Raw genomic sequence first — 22,681 nt, forward strand, 5'->3', positions numbered from 1 at the left:
CCTGTTGAGGCAAAAGCTGGTGACCTTAGAGGTGTTCCTCCTACTCTACTCCACCTAGCTGATTCCATTCTCTGTGAAACCCCAAACAATACATACAGCAATCAGTGGAGTGCGACGATGACGAAAGAAAGAGAGAGAGAGAAAGAGATGTCTCTGAGGCCACACCCTCGGGTGCCATTGGCCAGTTTGGTGTCCCCTCCCTGGAGTTCAAAAACAGGGATAGAGAATAAAGAAAGGCGTAATAACAAGTTACTAAACTAGTGACTGATAGACTTGTAAGAGTACCTAGGCGCTAGTCAAACTTTTGAATATCTGTCGTGTGAGCGGACCAGCTTTCAGCTTCCAGGGGTATGTAGCCTGTCTCTCTGCCAAATCATATACGCAGTCAGTGTTTTTGATTCAGTAACATAAGAAGGCTGGAGGTATGTAAAGATAAAATGTACGTTTAGTTATTCATTTTTCGTATATCAGAGAGGATTTGAATGTATGTTGTTCGTTGTAACATAGGCTGTTGTGTTAAGATAATGTGCTATGAGAAGAAAGTATGTTGTATTGAATGAGTAAGAATTGAATGTATTGAATCAATATGTTCACAAAATGATCTGCATGTGTGAATGTATTTGTCAGAGCATTTAAATGAGTTATGAGAATTCTGTCATGAATAGGGTCGTATATACGGACTATAAATAATGATATGTACATATTTTTTACATTGACATGAACTTTGAAAATATAGTCTAATTTCTTAAAATTATCTATAAATAATGCCTATTTCAAAGCTTTTTAAAAATCTCTATATTCATAATGTGAGCTGTTAATCCATCTCAAATCGTAGCAGCAGTCTGTTCTTACCTCATGTGACATGTAGAATGGGAGGCAACGGGGATATGACAGAGTTGGAGCATTCTTTGTTGTTGACACTTACCCATGTCAATAAGCCAGTAGAACGTTGGTGAACATGAAACACTACCGGTCTGTGCCAATCTATGCCAATCCCAGTCATAATCACATCATCAGGGCATCCTTATGGTTAGAATGTTTGTGTTTTCAGAAGCGTGAAAGCACTCTCACCCATCTGGAGATCTGATCTGAGTGAATTATCAGCCGTCAAGCTTAGATGCTGGTTTTCCTATCCTTGTTGTTTAAAACTGGGAATGGTACATTTACTGACCTGGTCCCTGATCTGTCTGTNATTATCAGCCGTCAAGCTTAGATGCTGGTTTTCCTATCCTTGTTGTTTAAAACTGGGAATGGTACATTTACTGACCTGGTCCCTGATCTGTCTGTGATGCTGTCTTGCCAGGCATGACAATGACCATATGAGTTGGCAACACAGCACAAGCAGGATACTTTATATTCCTAAAGTTATGAAGCACAGCTGGAGTCCTTTGCTAGGAGTCAAACTGATTATGCATTAGAAATGAGTAACACAATATAACCAACATAATCTACTCTGGATCTCAGTGCCACCTCTAGATTGACATTAGCTGTATGAGTCACAATAACCAATCCATCAATCACTATCAAACAATTAGTGGTTATAAAATAAACAGCAGTTTATATTTATTTATACTCCTGATCCTTCGAAAATGACGGCTATTGGCCTATAGGCAGATACAGAGCCATATATAGAGAATTATATGGCTCTGGGCAGATACTGTACTTCCCAGCTCAGATACTCAGGCCTGCTAATGAAATGCTTGCTATTGTTTTGTCAAGGTTGTGCTCGCACCGAATAATGTGGGTGTTAGTGGGAGAGARTAKAATCCTTATCTTGAACGGTCTGAAGAATGTTACTGATGTGCAGCTCTGTGTTCTACTTTCAAAGGTGTGTCAAAGGTGTGTCATTGAGGGTGTGTCTGTGTCTCACTCTTTGGGGGCAGAGCAAGACAGACAGGTTTGCGGGCTTACCTGGTGAGTCAGGGATTAGAGAGCACTGGTAGGTGTCACTGTTGGTACAACAACATGGTGTGTACAAGGGTTGTTATCYGAAGAGCAAATTCTGCCTATGTCGACATACTACAGTACAGACAGATAGTTTGGTCTGTCGTGTGTGAGTGTTGTGTAGTTGGGCTGCGTCATGTTACAGCAAAATGAAAAATGTTAATTGTCTCTGGGTCATTCTTGAATTGGAGTGGCATTTGCATCCCATTTGCGACCCGTTGATGGAAAATCCTCAATGATCTGAAATGTGAAAAAGTGACCCTGATCTTGGTAGCTGATTTGGTTGATCCCTTTCTACTGCAACTTTCTCCCCCCTCATTGGAGAACCTTGGACCCACATTTTTTATTTAAACATTGCTTCCGGGTCCCTAAGATCTGGAAGGCGGCGCATGTCCTCTCCCTTTACTAAGGTGGGGATCCTTCCGACCTAGATAACTACCGTCCAGTTTCTACACTATCTTCTCTTGCAAAAATATTAGAATCACTCGCAAACTTTTTAAACTTCAAATGATATTGTTAATGTGCACCAGTCTGTTTCAGAACTGGACACAGAACCGTTTCAGCTGCTGCGCTTGTCTTACATTTGATATAAAATTGCTTAAATCATAGGAATCACTGTGCTGCCATATTTATAGACCTATCCAAGGCCTTTGATACTGTTGACCATCACCTAGTCATTCAAAGATTGTCTGAAATGGGCCTCGAGCAGGCGTCTTGCAAGTGGTTTGGGAACTATTTGTCAGATTGGACACTGTGTGTGCTTTCTGATGGTGTCAAGTCAAATTACCTTGATATTACTAAAGGTGTCCCATGGGGGTCGATTTTGGGACCTGTCCTCTTTACTATTTATATAAATAATATTGGTCTATCTGCATAAACTCTGTTACATTAATCTATATACAGATGACACTGTTTTGTACGCTATTGCCCCTAAGGCTGACCAGGCTATGTTGGAGCCGCAATCTGATTTTGTTACCTTGTAGAAAGTGCTTGTTGATTTAAAATTGGTACTTAATGCGAGAAAAACTAAATGCATGCTGTTTTTTAATTCCCGTATAAATATTTCAGATGGCTTACACATGTATGGCTGTTTCATCGAGCAGCTTCCCACCTATAAATATCTGGGCTTTTGGATTTATAGTAATTTGACATTTATAAAACATACGGATGAGCTATTTAAGAAGCTGAGATTTAAAGTAGGCTCATTTTATAGAAATAGATAATGCCTCTCCCTGAACAGCAGGAGGCAGATTGTACAGGCAACTTTCCTGCCAGTTCTTGACTACGGGGACACCATTTATTGGAATGAAACAGCCACTACTCTTAACCCTTTGGATGTTATGGTACACTTGGCTTTATCACAGGTGATAGTTTAATACGCGTCACTGTATCGTGTATCCAAAGGTTGTCTGGTCCTCACATCTCCACCGCACTAGGTAAATCCGCTTTTAGTTTTAACATTCCACGTTTTTGGAATCACTGACAAAATTAATTACATTTGAATTCCCTGTTGCCATTAGGGCAGTTTTAAAACCCTGATGATAAATGAGTTCACCGAGGTGTGAGTTGTTTTGATTGATGATTTTAATAGTTTGTTTATGATGCCTGTGATGTTTGTGATGTGCCAATGTAATGTACTTGTTTTTGATCGTTTTTGTAACTGTAACACCCCGCCCCCCCACAAAAAGAGACCAAAAAAAGTACATAATTGGTTACCAAAAAAAAGCTCAAATTTGTCATTGGTGTTACCGTCATTGGTGTTACTACTCCTACTTGTGGGACAATGTTATCAAGATGGTAAACGTTTTTTAAAGCAAGTCAGCTGTCATAATAGTTGATTTAGGATGGGAAATACATTGAAAAAATATAACCCTAAACACTTAGGGTTTTGTGTAGGAGTTGGATATATTTCTCTATAACAATACAGTTGTTACATAAGATGACAGGTGACATGTCCTGGTCATCTCATTGCTATAGTTTCTCTGAATGTATATATTTTCCCAGTAGTGGCTTACCTTGTTCTTGAACACAAAACAATATTGTGACCAATAGCACCACCCTGTGGATGAATGATGGTTACTGAATTTAGAATATTTCCCTTTTTTCCAGATTCAACAAACGTGACAATATCAACATGTCTTATTCCTACTCCAAGAGTTCTTACTCTACCAGTACCGGTAAGTAACTATGTAAAGTGCCTAGTGAAAGTCTACACACCCATTGCACAGAGCATTCATTTGGTCAAAATAACAAAATAGATGCAGTGTTGTCAGACCTCAGATAATGCAAATTCGTTTTTAAACAACACAATACTAATGTTTTAACTGAGGAAGAGTTTTAACTCAGAAATCAATATTAGGTGGAATAACCCTGATTTTCAATCACAGCTTTCATGCGTCTTGGCATGCTCTCCATCAGTCTTTCACATTGATGTTGGGTGACTTTATGCCACTCCTGGCGCAAAAATTCAAGCAGCTCGGCTTTGTTTGATGGCTTATGACCATCCATCTTCCTCTTGATCACATTCCAGAGGTTTTCAATGGGGAAGATGGATGGTCACAAGCCATAATTTTCTACAATGTAGAAAATAGTAAGGATAAAGAAAAACCCTTGAATGAGTAGGTGTGTCCAAACTTTTGACTACAGCTAGTTTTCCGTTTTCCCCTACCCACTCTGAACACTCCCGAGACAGTCCTAGCAAAATTCTTGGTTGTGAAATGGCTCATTACTCATTGCTAAGAAGCAATTTTTGTTTCTTTTTGACCATTTAATTTAAAACAATCAATCACAATAAGGTACTTAATTGTTACCCAGAAATGATTTGAAATTGAGATAAAAACATCTGCATTGGACCTATAAGCATCATAGGGATATCCCTGAGCAGTTTCCATTCTCCCTCACAGCTCAGTTAGGAAGGATGGCCAGATCTTTGCAGTGTCTGGGTGATATGATACACCATCCACAGATRAATTACCATACTTGACAATACTCAAAGGGATATTCGGTGACTTGGAATTATTTCGTAACCTCCCCTGATCTATGCCTGTCTAAAAAATGCATCCCAGACGTGCTTCTAAAGATTGGTGGCTCTGAGGTTAAATCCTTGTTTAAAATTCACTATCCAACTGAGGGACTTTACACTTTACAGAGACAGGGGAAGTTAGTCTTAAATAATGAGAACCATTTATTTTGCAAACGGATGGATCTCATTCAACAAATTGTGGGATTTGGTGTGCCACAAGGGGTTTGGAGACTTTTGCAATCAAGACTTCTTTGTTTTATTTTTGTATTAATTGCAGAACATTTCCATAACTGTGGAGTAGGCTGTGGAAAAAAATCACAATGTAATAACTTTCTAGATTGAAATTTAAAGAAGCAAAATGTGAAAACTGTTTAAGGGGCTGTAGACTTCTGCTAGGCACTGTATACAGAATAACACAGCATATGAGCATTATCCGTGCCACACAACTGGAATTTCACATTCCTAACAGCAATGAGGTAGACATATGATTTTCACAAAAGCTGTCTGTTTTTACTGTTCTTATACAGTTGTTCACTCCTCCATTTTTCATTCATTCAGCCATGTTTTGTGTTCCAATCCACCCCTAAGCTTTGTTAATGGAGCTATAGCAGAAGGACCGTTGTGTGAGGACTGAACAGCAGTGACACTATTTAAATATTAGGGGCTGCTCAGGGTACCTAACTCCTCGGTGGATTTTGACAGTGAGTGCGGTTTCACAGTGTCATAACCTCACAAAGGGGTCAGCATTGTAACCGGTGTTGACTAACCAGAATGACTGGATCAGGTGAAAGACAAAGACAGTCCCTGAGTTAGATGTACTAATAGGACGACAGTAATAGTTATGCACTTTCAATTGTGATAATTATGTCATTATTATGCAGTACTACTTTTGTTCAGTCTATTGCAATATTTTCTATAAGATCAATGTATAAGTCAGTTTGTCAATGTTTTGTGTCTGTGTGTGGTGTTGTGGTGGTTGTAGCTAAGAGCAGCAGTCCCAGCCAGGCGATTGAGGACCCCAAGAAGAAGACTTCTCTGCTAAAGGACAGAAGTTGGATCAGGAGCAACGCAGATCAGGAAGAAGCAGTCGAGTGAGACACTGGCATCACACAACAAACACACCACACGAACAAACATACAAACCACACACACACACACACCTCCACCCATCATCTGAATGGAACATTACTGTAGGGTGTGGTAGAAGTTTAGGATGTGACTAAACATGTCTGCTGTGTCATTACTGTTAAATAAAAAACGTATTAGTAGTGGTTGCTCGAATAACAAGAAACTGCCTCTCAACATGTCCTCTTCTTTTCTCTCATTTAGCCAGGATCCAAACTTTGGCAGAGTGGTTCTGAACAAATACCGGTCCAATGAGGCTCTTGACAGGTAAAGATTCTTATTTCCTGATACTGTATCTCCTGTAGTCCCTTCCCTCATATATCACCTCATCTTGGCTTCAACTTGTATATAGATCAAAGAAAACCTGAAGCACTCTAATAATAATACACATTTTCATGGATACTTACTGAAAAAACATCTCCTTCAAGATAATGAAATTAAAACATGTGATCATTACTGAAAGATTGTGGTCTATTTACTACATCATGAGTGTTATTATCCAAGGTTCAATATAATCATAGTAGCTCTCTTAGATCTATGGTTTTAACAAACGTATTCATCCACAGTGCTGAGCCTGCAGACTCAAAATCCCCTCAAACGACAACCACCAAGACATTGTCCTCCGTAGAGGCCCTAAAAAAGAGGTATCAATATCACTGTACAACACACACTGTCATCCTCCACAGGAACCAATATGTGTCTTATACCTACAGTGCATATCATAAATATTCACTCCACTTGGATTTCTTCATATTTTATTTTGTTACAAAGTGAGATTTAAAATGGATTTAATTGTACGTTTTTGTCAACGATCTACACAAAATACTCTGTAATGTCAAAGTGGAAGAAAATTGCTAAAAAATATGTATTCATGAAAAATAAAACACTACTATATATATTGATTAGTAAGTATTCACCCCCCTGAGTCAATACATGTTAGAAACCCCACCAGCGATTACGGCTGTGAGTCTTTTTGGGTAAGTTTTCATTGTGCAATATTTGGCCATTATTCTTTTTAAACATATTTATGCTCTGTCAAGTTGGTTGTTGATCATTGTTAAACAGCCATTTTCAAGTCTTGCCATAGATTTTTTTACACAGATTTAAGTCAAATTCGTGAGGCCACTCTGGAACATTCACTGTCTTCTTGGCAAGGATCTGCAATATAAACTCAGCAAAAAAAGAAACGTCCTCTCACTGTCAACTGCGTTTATTTTCAGCAAACTTAAYATGTGTAAATATTTGTATGAACATAACAAGATTCAACAACTGAGACATAAACTGAACAAGTGCCACAGACATGTGACTAACAGAAATGGAATAATGTGTCCCTGAACAAAGGGGGGGTCAAAATCAAAAGTAACAGTCAGTATCTGGTGTGGCCACCAGCTGCATTAAGTCCTGCAGTGCGTCTCCTCCTCATGGACTGAACCAGATTTGCCAGTTCTTGCTGTGAGATGTTACCCCACTCGTCTACCAAGGCCCATGCAAGTTCCTGAACATTTCTGGGGGGAATGGACCTAGCCCTCACCCTCTGATCCAACAGGTCCCAGACGTGCTCAGGTGATTGAGATCCGGGCTCTTCGCTGGACATGGCAAAACACTGACATTCCTGTCTTGCAGGAAATCACACACAGAACGAGCAGTATGGCTGGTGGCATTGTCATGCTGGAGGGTCATGCCAGGATGAGCCTGCAAGAAGGGTACCACATGAGGGAGGAGGATGTCTTCCCTGTAACGCACAGCGTTGAGATTGCCTGCAATGACAACAAGCTCAGTCCGATGATGCTGTGACACATCGCCCCAGACCATGACGGACCCTCCACCTCCAAATCGATCCCACTCCAGAGTACAGGCCTCAGTGTAACGCTCATTTCTTCGACGATAAACGTCAATCCGACCATCACCCYCGGTGAGACAAAACCGAAGAGTACTTTTTGCCAGTCCTGTCTAGTCCAGCGACGGTGGGTTTGTGCCCATAGGCGACGCTGTTGCCGGTGATGTCTGGTGAGGACCTGCCTTATAACAGGCCTACAAGCCCTCAGTCCAGCCTCTCTCAGCCTATTGCGGACAGTCTGAGCACTGATGGAGGGATTGTGCATTCCTGGTGTAACTCGGGCAGTTGTTGTTGCCATCCTGTACCTGTCCTGCAGGTGTGATGTTCGGATGTACCGATCCTGTGCAGGTGTTGTTACACGTGGTCTGCCACTGCGAGGACGATGAGCTGTCAGTCCTGTCTCCCTGTAGCGCTGTCTTAGGCATCTCACAGTACGGATATTGCAATTTATTGCCCTGGTCACATCTGCAGTCCTCATGCCTCCTTGCAGCATGCCTAAGGCACATTCACGCAGATCAACAGGGACCCTGGGAATCTTTCTTTTGGTGTTTTTCAGAAAGGCCTCTTTAGTGTCCTACGTTTTCATAACTGTGACCTTAATTGCCTACCATCTGTATGCTGTTAGTGTCTTAACGACCGTTCAGGTGCATGTTCATTAATTGTTTATGGTTCATTGAACAAGCATGGGAAACAGTGTTTAAACCCTTTACAATGAAGATCTATGAAGTTATTTGAATTTTTACAAATTATCTTTGAAAGACAGGGTCCTAAAAAAGGGATGTTACTTTTTTTGCTGAGTTTAGATTTGGCCTTGTGTTTTAGATTATTGTCCTGCTAAAAGGTGAATTTGTCTCCCAGTGTCTGGTGGAAAGCAGACTGAACTAGGTTTCCTCTAGGAGTTTGCCTGTATTTAGCTCCATTCTGTTTATTTTTTATCCTGGAAAAACTCCCCAGTTCTTGCCAACGAAAGCATTCCCATAACATGGTCTTGTACATACAGTTGAAATCGGAAGTTTACATACACCTTAGCCAAATACATTTWAACTCAGTTTTTCACAATTCCTAACATTTAGTTTGAGTAAAAATCTTCTGTCTTAGGTCAGTTAGGATCACCACTTTATTTTAAGAATGTGAAATGTCAGAATAATAGTAGAGAGAATGATTTATTTCAGCTTTTATTTATTTTGTCACATTCCCAGTGGGTCAGAGGTTTACATACACTCAATTACTATTTGGTGGCATTGCCTTTAAATTGTTTAACTTGGGTCAAACATTTCAGGTAGCCTTCCACAAGCTTCCCACAATAAGTTGGGTGAATTTTGGCCCATTCCTCCTGACAGAGCTGGTGTAACTGAGTCAGGTTTCTAGGCCTCCTTGCTCGCACATGCGTTTTCAGTTCTGCCCACACATTTTCTATAGGATTGAGGTCAGTGCTTTGTGATGGCAACTCCAATACCTTGACTTTGTTGTCCTTAAGCCATTTTGTCACAACTTTGGAACTATGCTTGGGGTCATTGTCCATTTGGAAGATCCATTTGAGACCAAGCTTTAAGTTCCTGACTGATGTCTTGAGATGTTGCTTCAATATATCCACATAATTTTCCTACCTCATGATGCCATCTATTTTGTGAAGTGCACCAGTCCCTCCTGCAGCAAAGCACCCCCACAACATGATACTGCCACCCCCGTGCTTCACGGTTGGGATGGTGTTCTTCGGCTTGCAAGCCTCCCCCTTTTTCCTCCAAACATAACAATGGTCATGATGGCCAAACAGTTTTTGTTTCATCAGATCAGAGGACATTTCTCCAGAAAGTACGATCTTTGTCCCCATGTGCAGTTGCAAACCGTAGTCTGGCTCTTTTATGGCGGTTTTGGAGCAGTGGCATCTTTCTTGCTGAGCGGCCTTTCAGGTTATGTCGATATAGGACTCGTTTTACTGTGGATATAGATACTTTTGTACCTGTTTCCTCCAGCATCTTCACAAGGTCCTTTGCTGTTGTTCTGGGATTGATTTGCACTTTTCGCACCAAAGTACGTTCATCTCTAGGAGACAGAACGCGTCTCCTTCCTGAGCGGTATGACGGCTGCGTGGTTCCATGGTGTTTATACTTCCATACTATTGCTTGTACAGATCAACGTGGTACCTTCAGGCATTTGGAAATTGCTCCCAAGGATGAACCAGACTTGTGGAGGTCTACTATTTTTTTGAGGTTTTGGCTGATTTCTTTTGATTTTCCCATGATGTMAWGCAAAGAGGCACTGAGTTTGAAGGTAGGCCTTGAAATACATCCACAGGTACACCTCCAATTGACTCAAATTGTCAATTAGCCTATCAGAAGCYTCTAAAGCCATGACATTATTTTCTGGAATTTYCCAAGCTGTTTAAAGGCACAGTCAACTTAGTGTATGTAAACTTCTGACCCACTGGAATTGTGATACAGTGAATTATATTACGTGTGTCATGCACAAAGTAGATGTCCTAACCAACTTGCCAAAACTATAGTTTGTTAACAAGAAATTTTTTGAGTGGTTGAAAAATGAGTTTTAAAATGACTTCAACATAAGTGTATGTAAACTTCCGACTTCAACTGTAGATTTGCAGATGCTATCACAGGGACAGCGAAATGGTTGTGTTTCTAGCTCTAACAGTGCAGTAATACCTAACAATACATACATAATCCCAAAAGTTTTTTTTTAAAGAAAATAAATGATGCAGCCATAACCATGCTTGAAAATATGGGGAGTGGTACTCAGTGACATCTTGGAGTATTACTTTAGTGCRTTGTTGCAAACACAATGCATGTTTTGGAATATTTTTTTATTCTATATTGGCTTCCTTCTTTTCACTTAGTCCTTTAGGTTAGTATTGTGGAGTAACTATGATGTTGTTGATCCACACTCAGTTTTCTCCCATCACAGCCATTAAACTCTGAACCTGTTTTAAAATCACCATTGGCCTCATGGTGGAATTCCTGAGCGGTTTCCTTCCTCTGCGTCAACTCAGTTAGGAGGGACGCCTGTATCTCTATTGACAGGCTGTATTGGTACACCATCTAAAGCCTAACTAATAACCTTACCATGCTCAAAGGGATATTCAGTGTCTGCTTTTTAATTTGTTGTACTTTTTTTWAAATCGGTGCCCTTCTTTGTGAGGCATTGGAAAAGCTCCCTGGTCTTTGAGGTTGAATCTGTGCTTGAAATACACARCTCGACCCAGGGACCTTACAGATAATTGTATGTGTGGGGTACAAAGATGGGGTAGTCGTTCAAAAATCATGTTATTGCACACAGAGTGAGTCCATGCAACTTATTATATGATTTGTTCAGCACATTTTGACTCCTGAACTTATTTAGGCTTGCCATAACAAAAGGGGTGAATACTTACATAACCAAGACATTTTTGTTATACATTTTTTATTAATTTGTAAACATTTATATCATTATTTATAGAAGTAAATCACAAAAATCCATTTAAATCCCACTTTGTAATGCAAAAAAAATCCAAGGGGGTGAACACTTGCCCTGACTGATGATATGCACTCTAAAACTCATCTGACGGATTGCAGATTTGGTGGGAGTCAGGATGAATTGAGCAAGGGCAGGTCAGTAGGCTTTTCTCCTCCTTTACAGAACTCACACCTTTACTTGTTGCAGTAATATGTTCCCAGTAGGCAAGATTGCTTGAAAAGACGCAATGGTCAGGTTGTAAACTTGAAAAATATATATGTCTTTACCTGGTTATAATCTGGTTATCTGACATCACTTTAACCAGAAAAACAGATTCCAACCAGAAAATTACACAATTATGACACCCATGCTCAAATTTTGTCCACTCAGTTAGGAGTTATATTAGTGTTAATAAAATGGAATTTCCCCTTTTGATGTAGCACCCTGCCTTCAACTTATGGACGTACTAGCACATCCTACACAAAAAGGTAATGTTTGAATATGAACAGAATTGTTCTGTAAGTGGATATTTAGCTGTTGTGAAAGAGATTATCTCTAAATGCTGCCTTTTGTTTGTTACAGTACCTCACCACCGAAGTCAGATTCTCTCAAGACGTAGGTGACCCTATATGATAATGAATCCCAGTTGTGCTTGTGCAATACTGAATAGTTTGTGTAATAAAATGTGTTATCCATGAAATGTCTCATATTCAGCCTCTACTAATGTAATGTCATTACAGAACCACTGTCTCTAAAACAACAGTCACAGAGGAACCTAAGAAAACAAGGTAGATCATTAGTTKTTTTATTTTTCCTTTTTTGGGGGGAGTGGGGGGGGGGCAAGCTAGTCATCTCTTATGCAAGGGAGCCTTGGCCAAGTTTATTCACCACCTTTATAAACGTATTGCAATCAAAGGTGACACAGTAACATTTTAATGTTTTGATATTCTGTTGAATTCATTCCTTCAGCACCACAACAACTATCACCACCAAAGGTGGAACAACTACCGAGACTACCATCTCCACAAGCCAGAGTGTGAGCAGGTATGGCATTTACATACGCACACCTGGTTTATCTTTACTATTCCCCATCAAAGGATGTACATAAACATTCTTGGTTCTGTTTACAGATCCCCAGTTGTGAAATCGCCCACCACCAACACTGAGAGCTTCACCGATCGGGTCTTCAACTCCAGAAAAGGGTAAAACTGTACCCTTTGAAAATAGGGGTGGCAGATAGTCTTGTGGTTAGAGAGGCGAGCCAGGAACGGGAGGGTTGCCAGTTTGAATCCGGGTCGGAAAAATCTTTCCGGAAGTGCTGGCAAAGGCTTGCTGTATCAAAATCCTAGATGCTATTTTGTGCCCTTGAGCAAGGCACTTAACCCCCCACAACTACTGGTCCACGGGTACCCAGTGTGACAGCCCTCTGCTCCAACCTGTATATGTGTGGGTGTCTTTTGGAGGGGTTGGGACAAGTCAAAATTTGGTTAGACCTTGTGTACAATTGACGAATTAAGTAATCTTAATACAACACAATATTACAACATCTATGGCCTGTACTATAAATAACCATTATGCTATATATGAGAAGCTTGTGATAGGCCTGTGAGGGATTGCAGGGAGAATATGTTTACCTGTGTCGGCAGAGGACCCAGACAGGCCCATTGATCATACAATCATGTTCCTGCTGCAGCTTACCACACAGAGACATATATACGAGCACACATATTTTTTACCCCCAGTGGTATTTTCTTTTCCCTGCTGCATCTAAGAGACATTGTCATGTCAGTGGTAGGCAGATTGGTGTCAGAGCTGACAGCAGGCCTGTAGACAGACATGCAACATCTACTCGTAGAGTGAAGCTTTGAAGTACCGTTCTGTAGTGTTTGCGTAATTGCGTGAGATGCACGATTTAGTTCTGGGGTGAGACGTGTTAGACAAGCGAAGCAGTGTCCTCTCTAACGCTCTAAACAAAAACTCTCAGCCCGTTTTTGGTGAGTCTATGGGCCAAATGTCCCCTTCCGAAATTCAAAAGATGTGAGCACCTGTGAAATCATGATTTGTCCAAATGAATTACATAAGACACCCTACTCACCACCTTCAAAGCCATACTGAGAATGTTGTTGCTGTTAATTAAAATTCACATATTTTTGAAATACAAAATACTTGTATTTTAATTAAATAAATATATTTTGTAGTTAATTTTGGTACACTTGATCTTTATATTATTTTGTAATTGTATTTTGTCAAAGAAGTCAAAGTGACCACCCCCAAAGTGTAAGATCAGACTTGACAAGGTTCATAATGATATAATAAGTAACCCCCTTAGAGTCTATTGACGCACCGGTGCATCAATCTAAGTAACATAATAAGAAATTCCCCATCAAAATCAATTTAATCTAGAGATACTGTATCTGTTTTTTTGCATGGACTGTGTCTCAATCTACCACATCCATCTATGGTGGCCTTCCGCATGTGCAGTGGAAGGTGGCCAAGCTACTGCAGTGTTTGTCAGACTATGAAAATTGGTCTTCTCATGAAACGTCTGTAGCGTCGATGTGCCAACTTCTGTTTGTAGCGTCCAAACCATTTGGGTTACAAACTACTGGGACCCCACTGTGGAAAGGGGAGATTCTCACGAACACGATGTGTCATGGGAAACATCTGAAGGTAATCAGTACCGGTATAAAAATGTAATGGAATTATGGAGGTAGTTTTATGCCTAACCCCAAAAAAAAAAAAAATATGTGTAAAACAAAATCATATATATAGACACTACCGTTCAAAAGTTTAGGGTCACTTTTTTTACTTTAAAAAAGAAAAACAAATTTTTTGCACATCAAATTGATCAGAAATACAGTGTAGACATTGTTAATGTTGTAAATGACTATTGTAGCTGGAAATGGCAGATTTTTTATGGAATATCTACATAGGCATACAGAGGCCCATTATCAGCAACCATCACTACTGTGTTCCAATGGCACGTTGTGTTAGCTAATCCAAGTTTATCATTTTAAAAGGCTAATTGATCATTAGAAAACCCTTTTGCAATTATGTTAGCACAGCTGAAAAATGTTGTTCTGATTAACAAAGCAATAAAACTGGCCTTCTTTAGACCAGTTGAGTATGTGGAGCATCAGCATTTGTGGGTTCRATTACAGGCTCAAGATGGCCAGAAACAAAGACCTTTCTTCTGAAACTCGTCAGTCAATTAACCTTTATTTAACTAGGCAAGTCAGTTAAGAACAAATTCTTATTTACAATGACGGCCTACCCCGTCCAAACCTGGACGACGCTGGGCCAATTGTACACCGCCCAATGGGACTCCCAATCACGGCCGGATAAATATATATATATATTTCCAGAGCTTTCTTATATCTCCTAGATATAAGACAGACACTCCAAAACCGTAGTCCTTAAGATTTTTTAGCCATTTATGAATTTGTTATTCAATGCATTATGGTAGTGTCGCAGTTGCAAATGAGAACTTGTTCTCAACTAGCCTACCTGGTTAAATAAAGGTGAAAAAAAKAAAAAAKAAAGTGAAGGCCAAATTCTATATTTTATCAAATCATTTGTTTACTTTTTTTATACCTAAAGGGGTCCTAGAATTCTAAATCAAATAGCTGAATGATCCATTGTATGACCATCTTAAAACCATTCCACATGTCAGCTTAGAACCCCCCCTCCGCAGCTGTAGTAAATCTTGCAGAGATTTAACAGTAAGAGTAACAATGCAACAGTAACAGTAAAAGTAATGTAACTGCAATGGTAACGGGTAATGGTAGCGGTAACAATAACATATTCTTTACATAGAACACCACCTTCAAAGCCAAAACAAAGTGACCACCAAAGTGTAAAATCAGGCTTGACAAGGCTCATAGTGACACAATAACATAGGATGTGTAACATGTACTATACTGTATGTCTGTATAATCTCCAAACAATATAGTCAATTCAATCCATGCAGTATCTGGGTAATAATAAATAAGTTACTGTTATCTTGGCAGGACTGAGAATCAGCTAGTCAGTAGTCTGAAACCAACATCCGTCAAAACTGAATACTTGATCCCAGACAGGTAAGATCTTTGTTTAACCATTTTTTCATCAATAGATAAACATTCACATTAAAGATTGAAAGATTTTAGAAGGCGATTAAAAAACGTTCACATACCTACTTRATTTGGTTGTGTCCACATACACCAATGAACTAGTGTTGATGAATATTGGTCAACATATTGATCCATTTCTTCCATGTTTCTCAAGCACGACAAGTGTCTCCAAAACAGACACTGTGACACAGAAAACCACTAAAAGGGAAAGCACTTCTGGGTGAGTTTGAGCAGCGATATGCACTAAACACAAAATGTGAACGACTTTTTCTGAACCGTAATGAAATACTATATTTCCCTAAAAACACATTCCTTTTCATTCAGAGATGGCAGGAAGAAACCCCCCCCTGCCCCAAAGAGGACTTCCTCAAAGTAAGCATACTGACCTTCAATTGAAGGCCTTGGATTGGTCCATTATTTTCATATTGTCCCTTCTGTCAAATTCTTTTGGTGCAAAAATCCATTTAGCTAACGATAATGACTTCGGTGTTCAAATTGTTATAACGGTGTTGACATTGAACATAATTTAATAATGCATATAATTAGAGTATAAGTGTAATCTTCACAGGACTGAGGATGACCTCTTTGATTCTCTCCTGCCGACATCCATGAACTCTCGCTACTCCTCCCCTGCCAGGTAAGGTCTCCCTTGGGGAGGTGTTCATGTTATTCCAGATACTGCAGGATATTGCACTCTGTATTGAACTTGAAAGGTTCACTAAGAAGTCTGTTGAATCCAATAAACTCCTACGGTACCTGTGTAATATAATACATTTCATTCAGTACAAGCTAGAATAATCTATATTTTTCAATATTGAGACATGTGATGCTGCGAAGCAAGGTGGCTGTCTGAAAGGAGCCTCCCGATAAAAGCCCCCCAATTTCATCAAAGTTYGATAACATAGTCAATTTAGTATCATTGTTTTTGAGGGGAAAGTTATTTTTATTTGTTTTATCGAAGTATTTCAACAATGTCTGTGTTGAATTCAGCTTCAGCACGTACACGTAGCACAATCGCTAGCGCAACGTCTAACAGGGCTAGCTCTGTTGCTAGGCACTTCAGCAAGCATGACCTTGAACAAGCAGAACATAGAACCCAGCAATGTTGTCGGCCTTGCAATCATCCCTACAGAAGGCCATGGAAGAAATGGGTAGTCAGCACCATTCTTGAATCGAATGTTTCTCAGGTCATGCGATCGCAGATGGATATGCAAGAAGGTGTATTGGGCGTATTACAGAGGCTAGATGAGGCAGAGGGTTGGATATCAACGCTGGAGGATGACTGATTAAGAAAGCAGAGAAGAACGGCAAACTGTATGAGGATCTCCACAGAAGCGTGCAAGACACAGCTAACCGAGACAGGCGCCTTAATTTAAGACTTTTAGGAGGGTCTGGAGGATGACAATTTACGATTGACGTGAGGTGTCATAAAACCCCCACACCAGTCCTTCCTCCCCTCTGTAGGTGAGAGGGCTCTGTAGACACTGATCCATTGCAACCTGATCTTTGGATCCTCACAGGAGAGTCAGGACAGTATATACACCGGATTAATTTACACAAGATATGCACAGCAGTAGATATATTAGAGTGAGCTATGTCAAGAATCCAGTATATAAATAAATATGCAATGTGTATAAACACTTTTACTAATATTAATTACATTTACATTTTACATTTAAGTCATTTAGCAGACGCTCTTATCCAGAGCGACTTACAAATTGGTGCATTCACCTTATGATATCCAGTGGAACAACCACTTTACWATAGTACATCTAACTCTTTKARGGGGGGKRGGRRKKTAGAAGGATTAATTAAATAATAATATTGAGAATACAGTATTTAAATACATAGTACAAAACCCCATGAAWWWWWTTKATAGAAGTGCAGGAAATTAGCTTGGAATATACTGTAAATATATATGTAGTGAATGGTGTGTATAGACAGTATGGACAGTATGTGAATAGAAAAGGTGCACATGAACCATTTCTAGAATGCAGTATAATACATATAAAGTTGGTAAAACAGTATGTAAACATTATTAAAGCTAAACATTATTATCATCTGAACACTCAAGTGGTCCACAGTATATAACATTTGGTTTCATCATGTGATATTTGTAGATCAACTCAAACGGAGCATATTATTTCCATTGTTTATACTTACAGCACTACAACCATCACCAATAAAGAAGTTGTCACTGTGGACAGCCCCAAAGGGTACGTTTTACTGATTTAATAAAATCGATTTCAGCAAAATACTTCTCAATATTAGTAAYGGTTCATTATCTGTGTGTGAGGTGAGTAGCCAAAATGTATCCAATCTTTGTTTCCATTTAGGGATGTCAAAACTGTGAAATCTCCGACCTCGACAACTAGGACCATCACCAGGTAAACATGATAACCTCTGCACAAGAACCAGTAGTTAATGATGATATATTCTTCTTCAACATATTGTGTTTACAACTTATATGATCAACAGTTACTGTCCTTCATGCAACATAACTATAGCTTTCCAGGGATTGCATATTGGACCGATAGTTAACATCAAATTATAACATTTCTGTTGTCATTTCAGTCAGATTTCACATTCACACAGCCATCTTCCTTAATATCGCGTTCTCTGTCTCCCGTTCCAAACAGCTCCTACAGTAGGAGTGACGATGTCTCCTCTACCAGGTCCTCTTCCCACACCATCAGCTCCTTGCCAAGGTAATGGTTGTAGAATGGTGTACTACAAAATGCTCTGTACAATGGCCCCCGACTAATATATGGGCACGTTTGAGAGCATCAAATTTGTGATGTGGGTAAATGCTCACCGGGTAAAAACAACACTATTTTTCAATCAACACTATTTCCATCCCATTTCAACCCCCAAAAATGTATGACATTGAATCCACGAGGAACACTCAATGGATTTGCAAAAACTCATCAGCATAAGGGCATTTAGTTTCACCCCACTTTTAACCTAAATCCAATGACATGGTATAATGTTTTGTTGAATTCACAATAGTTGACAACTCAACCAAATTTCAATCARAATTAGAAGTGACGGCTACGTCCAGTAGGTGGTGTCAGACTGACTGATGTACAAATAATAAGTCGTCTTTCTAGGATGAAAGGTGATGACGTACTGGAAATCAGTAAGTCTGCTGTCGCAGACTGCAATGCAATCATCTCGAACACAACCTAAGTCTTTCTCTCAATAGAGAGAAAAACCATCAGAGATGGGTTTTACAGCCCATAAATCCTCACAAGACTTTGAAAATAACCTTACAATCCCACCCTATTTCCTACACACAGTGAGGACTACACCTCAACCAACACCCGTAAAAGCTACTCCAGCAACCCAGACAACAGGTATGTAATGCCCTTTAAATTAATCTGATGAAAAGATTATGGCATCATGCTGGGATTGTATCTATCTTTATCACTAAACATAGTTTCAAAACCAATGCCACTCACAAGGCAGGCAGTACACTTGACCTCATTCTTACTAGAGTCTGTTCGACACTACTCTCACTACCCTCACTCTCACTACCTCCAGATCTATAATCACTATTTTTAACACACCTAAGTTTTTCTCTCAATTAAGAGAAAAACCATAAAAATGGGTTTTACACCGCCATAAATCCTCACAAGACTTTGAAAATAACCTACAATCCCCCCATATTTCTCACACACAGTGAGGACTACACCTCAACCAACACCCGTAAAAGCTACTCCAGCAAGCCAGCAACAGGTATGTAGCCCTTTAAATGAATCTGATGAAATGATTAATGGCATCATGCCTGGGATTGTATCTATCTTTTTCACTAAACATAGTTTCAAAGCCAATGCCACTCACAAGGCAGGCAGTACACTTGACCTCATCTTTACTAGAGTCTGTTCGACCAACTACTCTCACTACCCTCACTCTCACTACCCTCCAGATCTATGATCACTATTTTGTTTCCTTTTCTGTCTTCCTTTCCTCCAACCCTAGCCACTCAGCTCCTACCCAGATGCTCATGTGCCGTTGCAATCTTCGCTCTCTCTCTACCACTACTCTCTCCTTTTCTATTCTATCATCTCTCTGTTCTGCTAAATCCTTCTCCCTCCTGTCTCCTGATTCTGCCTCTTCGACCCTACGTTCCTCCTATTCCGCATCCCATGACTCCCTCGGGGCTCCTCACTGCCGGCTCGGCGCTCCCGTCCTGCTCCGTGGCTGAGTGACTCATTGCGAGCTTACAGAAAAGGTCTGTGGACAGCTGAGTGAAAAATTGGGAAAACTAAACTTCCCGGAGGACCTATCCTTTCACTCCCTCCTCGTCACACAGGAAGCGGCSCCGGTCCTAATCCAGGCACTTATCATCTCTCGTCTGGACTACTACAACTCGATGTTGGCTGGACTCCGCTGGACTCCACATCAAACCCCTGAAATTTATACAGAATGCTGCAGCCCCGCCTGGTGTTCAATCTTCCCATGTTCTCCCATGTCACCCTGCTCCTCTTCACACTCCACTGGCTTCCAGTCGAAGCTCGCATCCACCTCAAGACCGTAGTACTTGTCTACGGAGCAGCAAGAGGAACTGACCCTCCCTACCTTCAGGCTATGCTCAAACGCTACACCCCAACCCGAGCACTCCATCTGGTCTCTAGTCTCTTGGCCCTCCCACCCCGATGGGAGGGCAGCTCCCGCTTAGCCCAGTCCAAGCTCTTCTCTGTCCTGGCAGCCCAATGGTGGAACTAGCTTCCCCCTCAAGCTAGGAAAGCAGAGTCCCTGCCCATCTTTCGAAAACATCTTCAAAGAGTATTTGAAATAATCCCAATGCACCCCCTTCTCACCCCAACCCCCCCTCAGCCAAAAAAATGCTTTTGTGAACTCTCGCACTTGACTTTTTCCCCGCCTTACTATCTCTGACTTTGCTGATAGCTACTTTATTGAGAAAACATTTACTATGACTGTGATATGTGGTTGTCCCACTTAGCTATCTTAAGATGAATGCACTAACTGTATGTCGCTCTGGATAAGAGCGTCTGCTGAATGACTGAAATGTAAATGGTTGTGATTTTTCTTATGTGACAATATATATTATGTTACTACACCAGTGTCAGTGTCACCAGCCCCATGGTCTACACCACGTCTACTACCTACAAGGACAGCAGGTACGGTAGTATTAATCGGCTCCTACCTGGCAGTGATTTACATGTAAATGAACTAGACCACCTCTAGGCCACCATCGACATCCATTTTGAAGAATACATGTAACAAACTGTATTTGAACTATTCCATTCTCATCTTCAGCCGGGCTGATGACGATCTGTTCGATTCTCTCATGTCAAAATCCACCAAGACGGTGTATTCTACTCCTGAAAGGTGAGATTTCAGGAATGCATATCATCTCATATGGGATTCCTGAAAGACGGGACAAGCTCTACTTTTTACACCATATAAAGGAACAACCTCCTAATTCTTATTTTTTTTCATAAAATTATTGTCAACTCCGTCAGACACCATAAAAGGCATTCCATTTTTTTATATTTATTGTCCAACAAATGTTTAAAGGCCTTGATTATTTAATTCTAACATTAGATTATTTAAATATGTAATACACATTTTCAAACAAATATACTATATATTTTTTTTACAGCACAATATAATGCTCCAGGGCTAATTTCATTAGCACAAGGATTGTCCCAACTTTCAAGAATCCCGTCATCTCCTGTCATAATCACCATGCTTTCAAACTGTGCTATTTCTATCCATGTTTTCCTCTATGACTGTGCACATGATTAAGCCATCACATGTACAAACAAAAACATGTATTCTATGGTTATTATTCCATATAACAGTTGTAACAGACCTATATCATAGTTAGAACATATGACATAGTTATCTATCCACAAATAAAAAGGCGCTGATGGTTTTGATAAAATAACTCCCCTAGCTGATGCTGCTTGGCCTTACATGAGGTCCATGCGTGCTCTCTCATACATCCATGTGATGATGATAAGTCCCTCTAGGACTGTTTTGGAGAGAGACCTGTGCTCTTACTGCCGTAAGCCCATGAGTTCCGACCCCAAGATGGTGCTGGAGGATATGAAGATCAACTGCCACACTACCTGCTTTAAGGTAAACACTATTGAAATATGAACACTATAATCTAATATTTGAGTATCCACGCCTGAGTGTGTACAGAGGCCTCGGTCTTCTTATCAGATCTGCAATATTGTGATATAAATATGTTACATTTGCACATCTTCTCGTTGAGATTATCGGACTCTGTGTCTGCCTTGAGATGTAGCAATCAATACACATGCATCATGATCTTCTTCTTCGCCTAATGAGAGTATCTGACATTGTGTGTCTCTGTGTCCTCAGTGTGAGGTGTGTAGCAGTGACCTGGGCCATCTCAAGGCAGGGGACAGTATGTGGGTCTACAGACGCACCGTGCACTGTGAGCGCTGCTTCGAAGTCACCAGAGGTAAGCACGTTTAGAAACACACACAACTAAAGCTCATACTGATGATCTACTGTATACACCGTATCAATATTTCACAAATGATGGGTCAGAATTTACTGTCTTTCAATTGATTTGCTTAATTTTGGGTCACTGAGGTAACACATATTTTATTTTACAGAAAAATGGCATCGTTGATCCTCAAGTTCACGCGGATGAAGACGGGGTCTTTATTCTATGGCCGTTTAAATAGATTGAAGTTTTGAATTACACTTTGGTGACATGGGTCCTCCTTATATAGGTACGGAAATGTATGGTGGTTGAAAAATAGCATATTTTTCAGAATTAGGTATGAATTCTTGTGTTTATAAAATGGAGAGGATATTAATCTTTTACATAAAAACTACACTGACAGTTAATGTTTTCATACATGAATATACTATATGGGATATGTAAGCATGTTTTTTTTAAATCTCTTTTTACTTTTAGTAACCAATAATTAATTGAGTCTGTCTCTGAATCATAATAGGTTAAACATCCACAGTAAATGCATGTAAGCCATTTTTTTTTTTTTACCTGTCTCAGCCAGCTGTTTGTCTCCATAATCAACATATTTCACAGGTATTCAGGCTACCAAAATAGGCTTAAGGTGAGATATCCAAATGGTGCAATAATTAGGGCCGGGGGTTGGTTGTGTGTGCAATACAAAAATATTAAGAATTCTTTATTAAAATTTGGACAGAAGTTACACAAAA

The 22,681-nt window shown here is 40.0% G+C and overlaps 1 protein-coding gene across 3 annotated transcripts; it reads left to right on the forward strand.

Moving 5' to 3' along the window:
• Positions 1 to 253: 253 nt before the first annotated feature.
• Positions 254 to 22,681, forward strand: scel (sciellin). Of its 3 annotated transcripts, none has more exons than XM_023981459.2 (24): positions 254 to 348; positions 4,054 to 4,121; positions 5,949 to 6,057; positions 6,296 to 6,358; positions 6,658 to 6,735; positions 11,495 to 11,530; positions 11,816 to 11,863; positions 11,958 to 11,990; positions 12,116 to 12,163; positions 12,345 to 12,419; positions 12,506 to 12,577; positions 15,386 to 15,454; positions 15,642 to 15,707; positions 15,812 to 15,859; positions 16,056 to 16,124; positions 17,653 to 17,703; positions 17,824 to 17,874; positions 18,127 to 18,195; positions 18,787 to 18,843; positions 20,575 to 20,631; positions 20,771 to 20,842; positions 21,481 to 21,598; positions 21,848 to 21,950; positions 22,108 to 22,681. In XM_023981459.2, exons 2-24 carry the CDS (start codon positions 4,079 to 4,081, stop codon positions 22,122 to 22,124), a joined length of 1,452 nt encoding a protein of 483 aa, XP_023837227.1. In that variant the 5' UTR covers positions 254 to 348; positions 4,054 to 4,078; the 3' UTR covers positions 22,125 to 22,681. The 3 variants fall into 3 exon arrangements, with proteins under 3 accessions (XP_023837227.1, XP_023837230.1, XP_023837229.1); XM_023981462.2 differs by having other exon boundaries at positions 21,490 to 21,598; XM_023981461.2 differs by lacking the exon at positions 254 to 348 and adding an exon at positions 1,857 to 1,914.

This window comes from Salvelinus sp. IW2-2015, linkage group LG36, assembly GCF_002910315.2.
Source record: "Salvelinus sp. IW2-2015 linkage group LG36, ASM291031v2, whole genome shotgun sequence".
Taxonomy (NCBI): Eukaryota; Metazoa; Chordata; class Actinopteri; order Salmoniformes; family Salmonidae; genus Salvelinus; species Salvelinus sp. IW2-2015.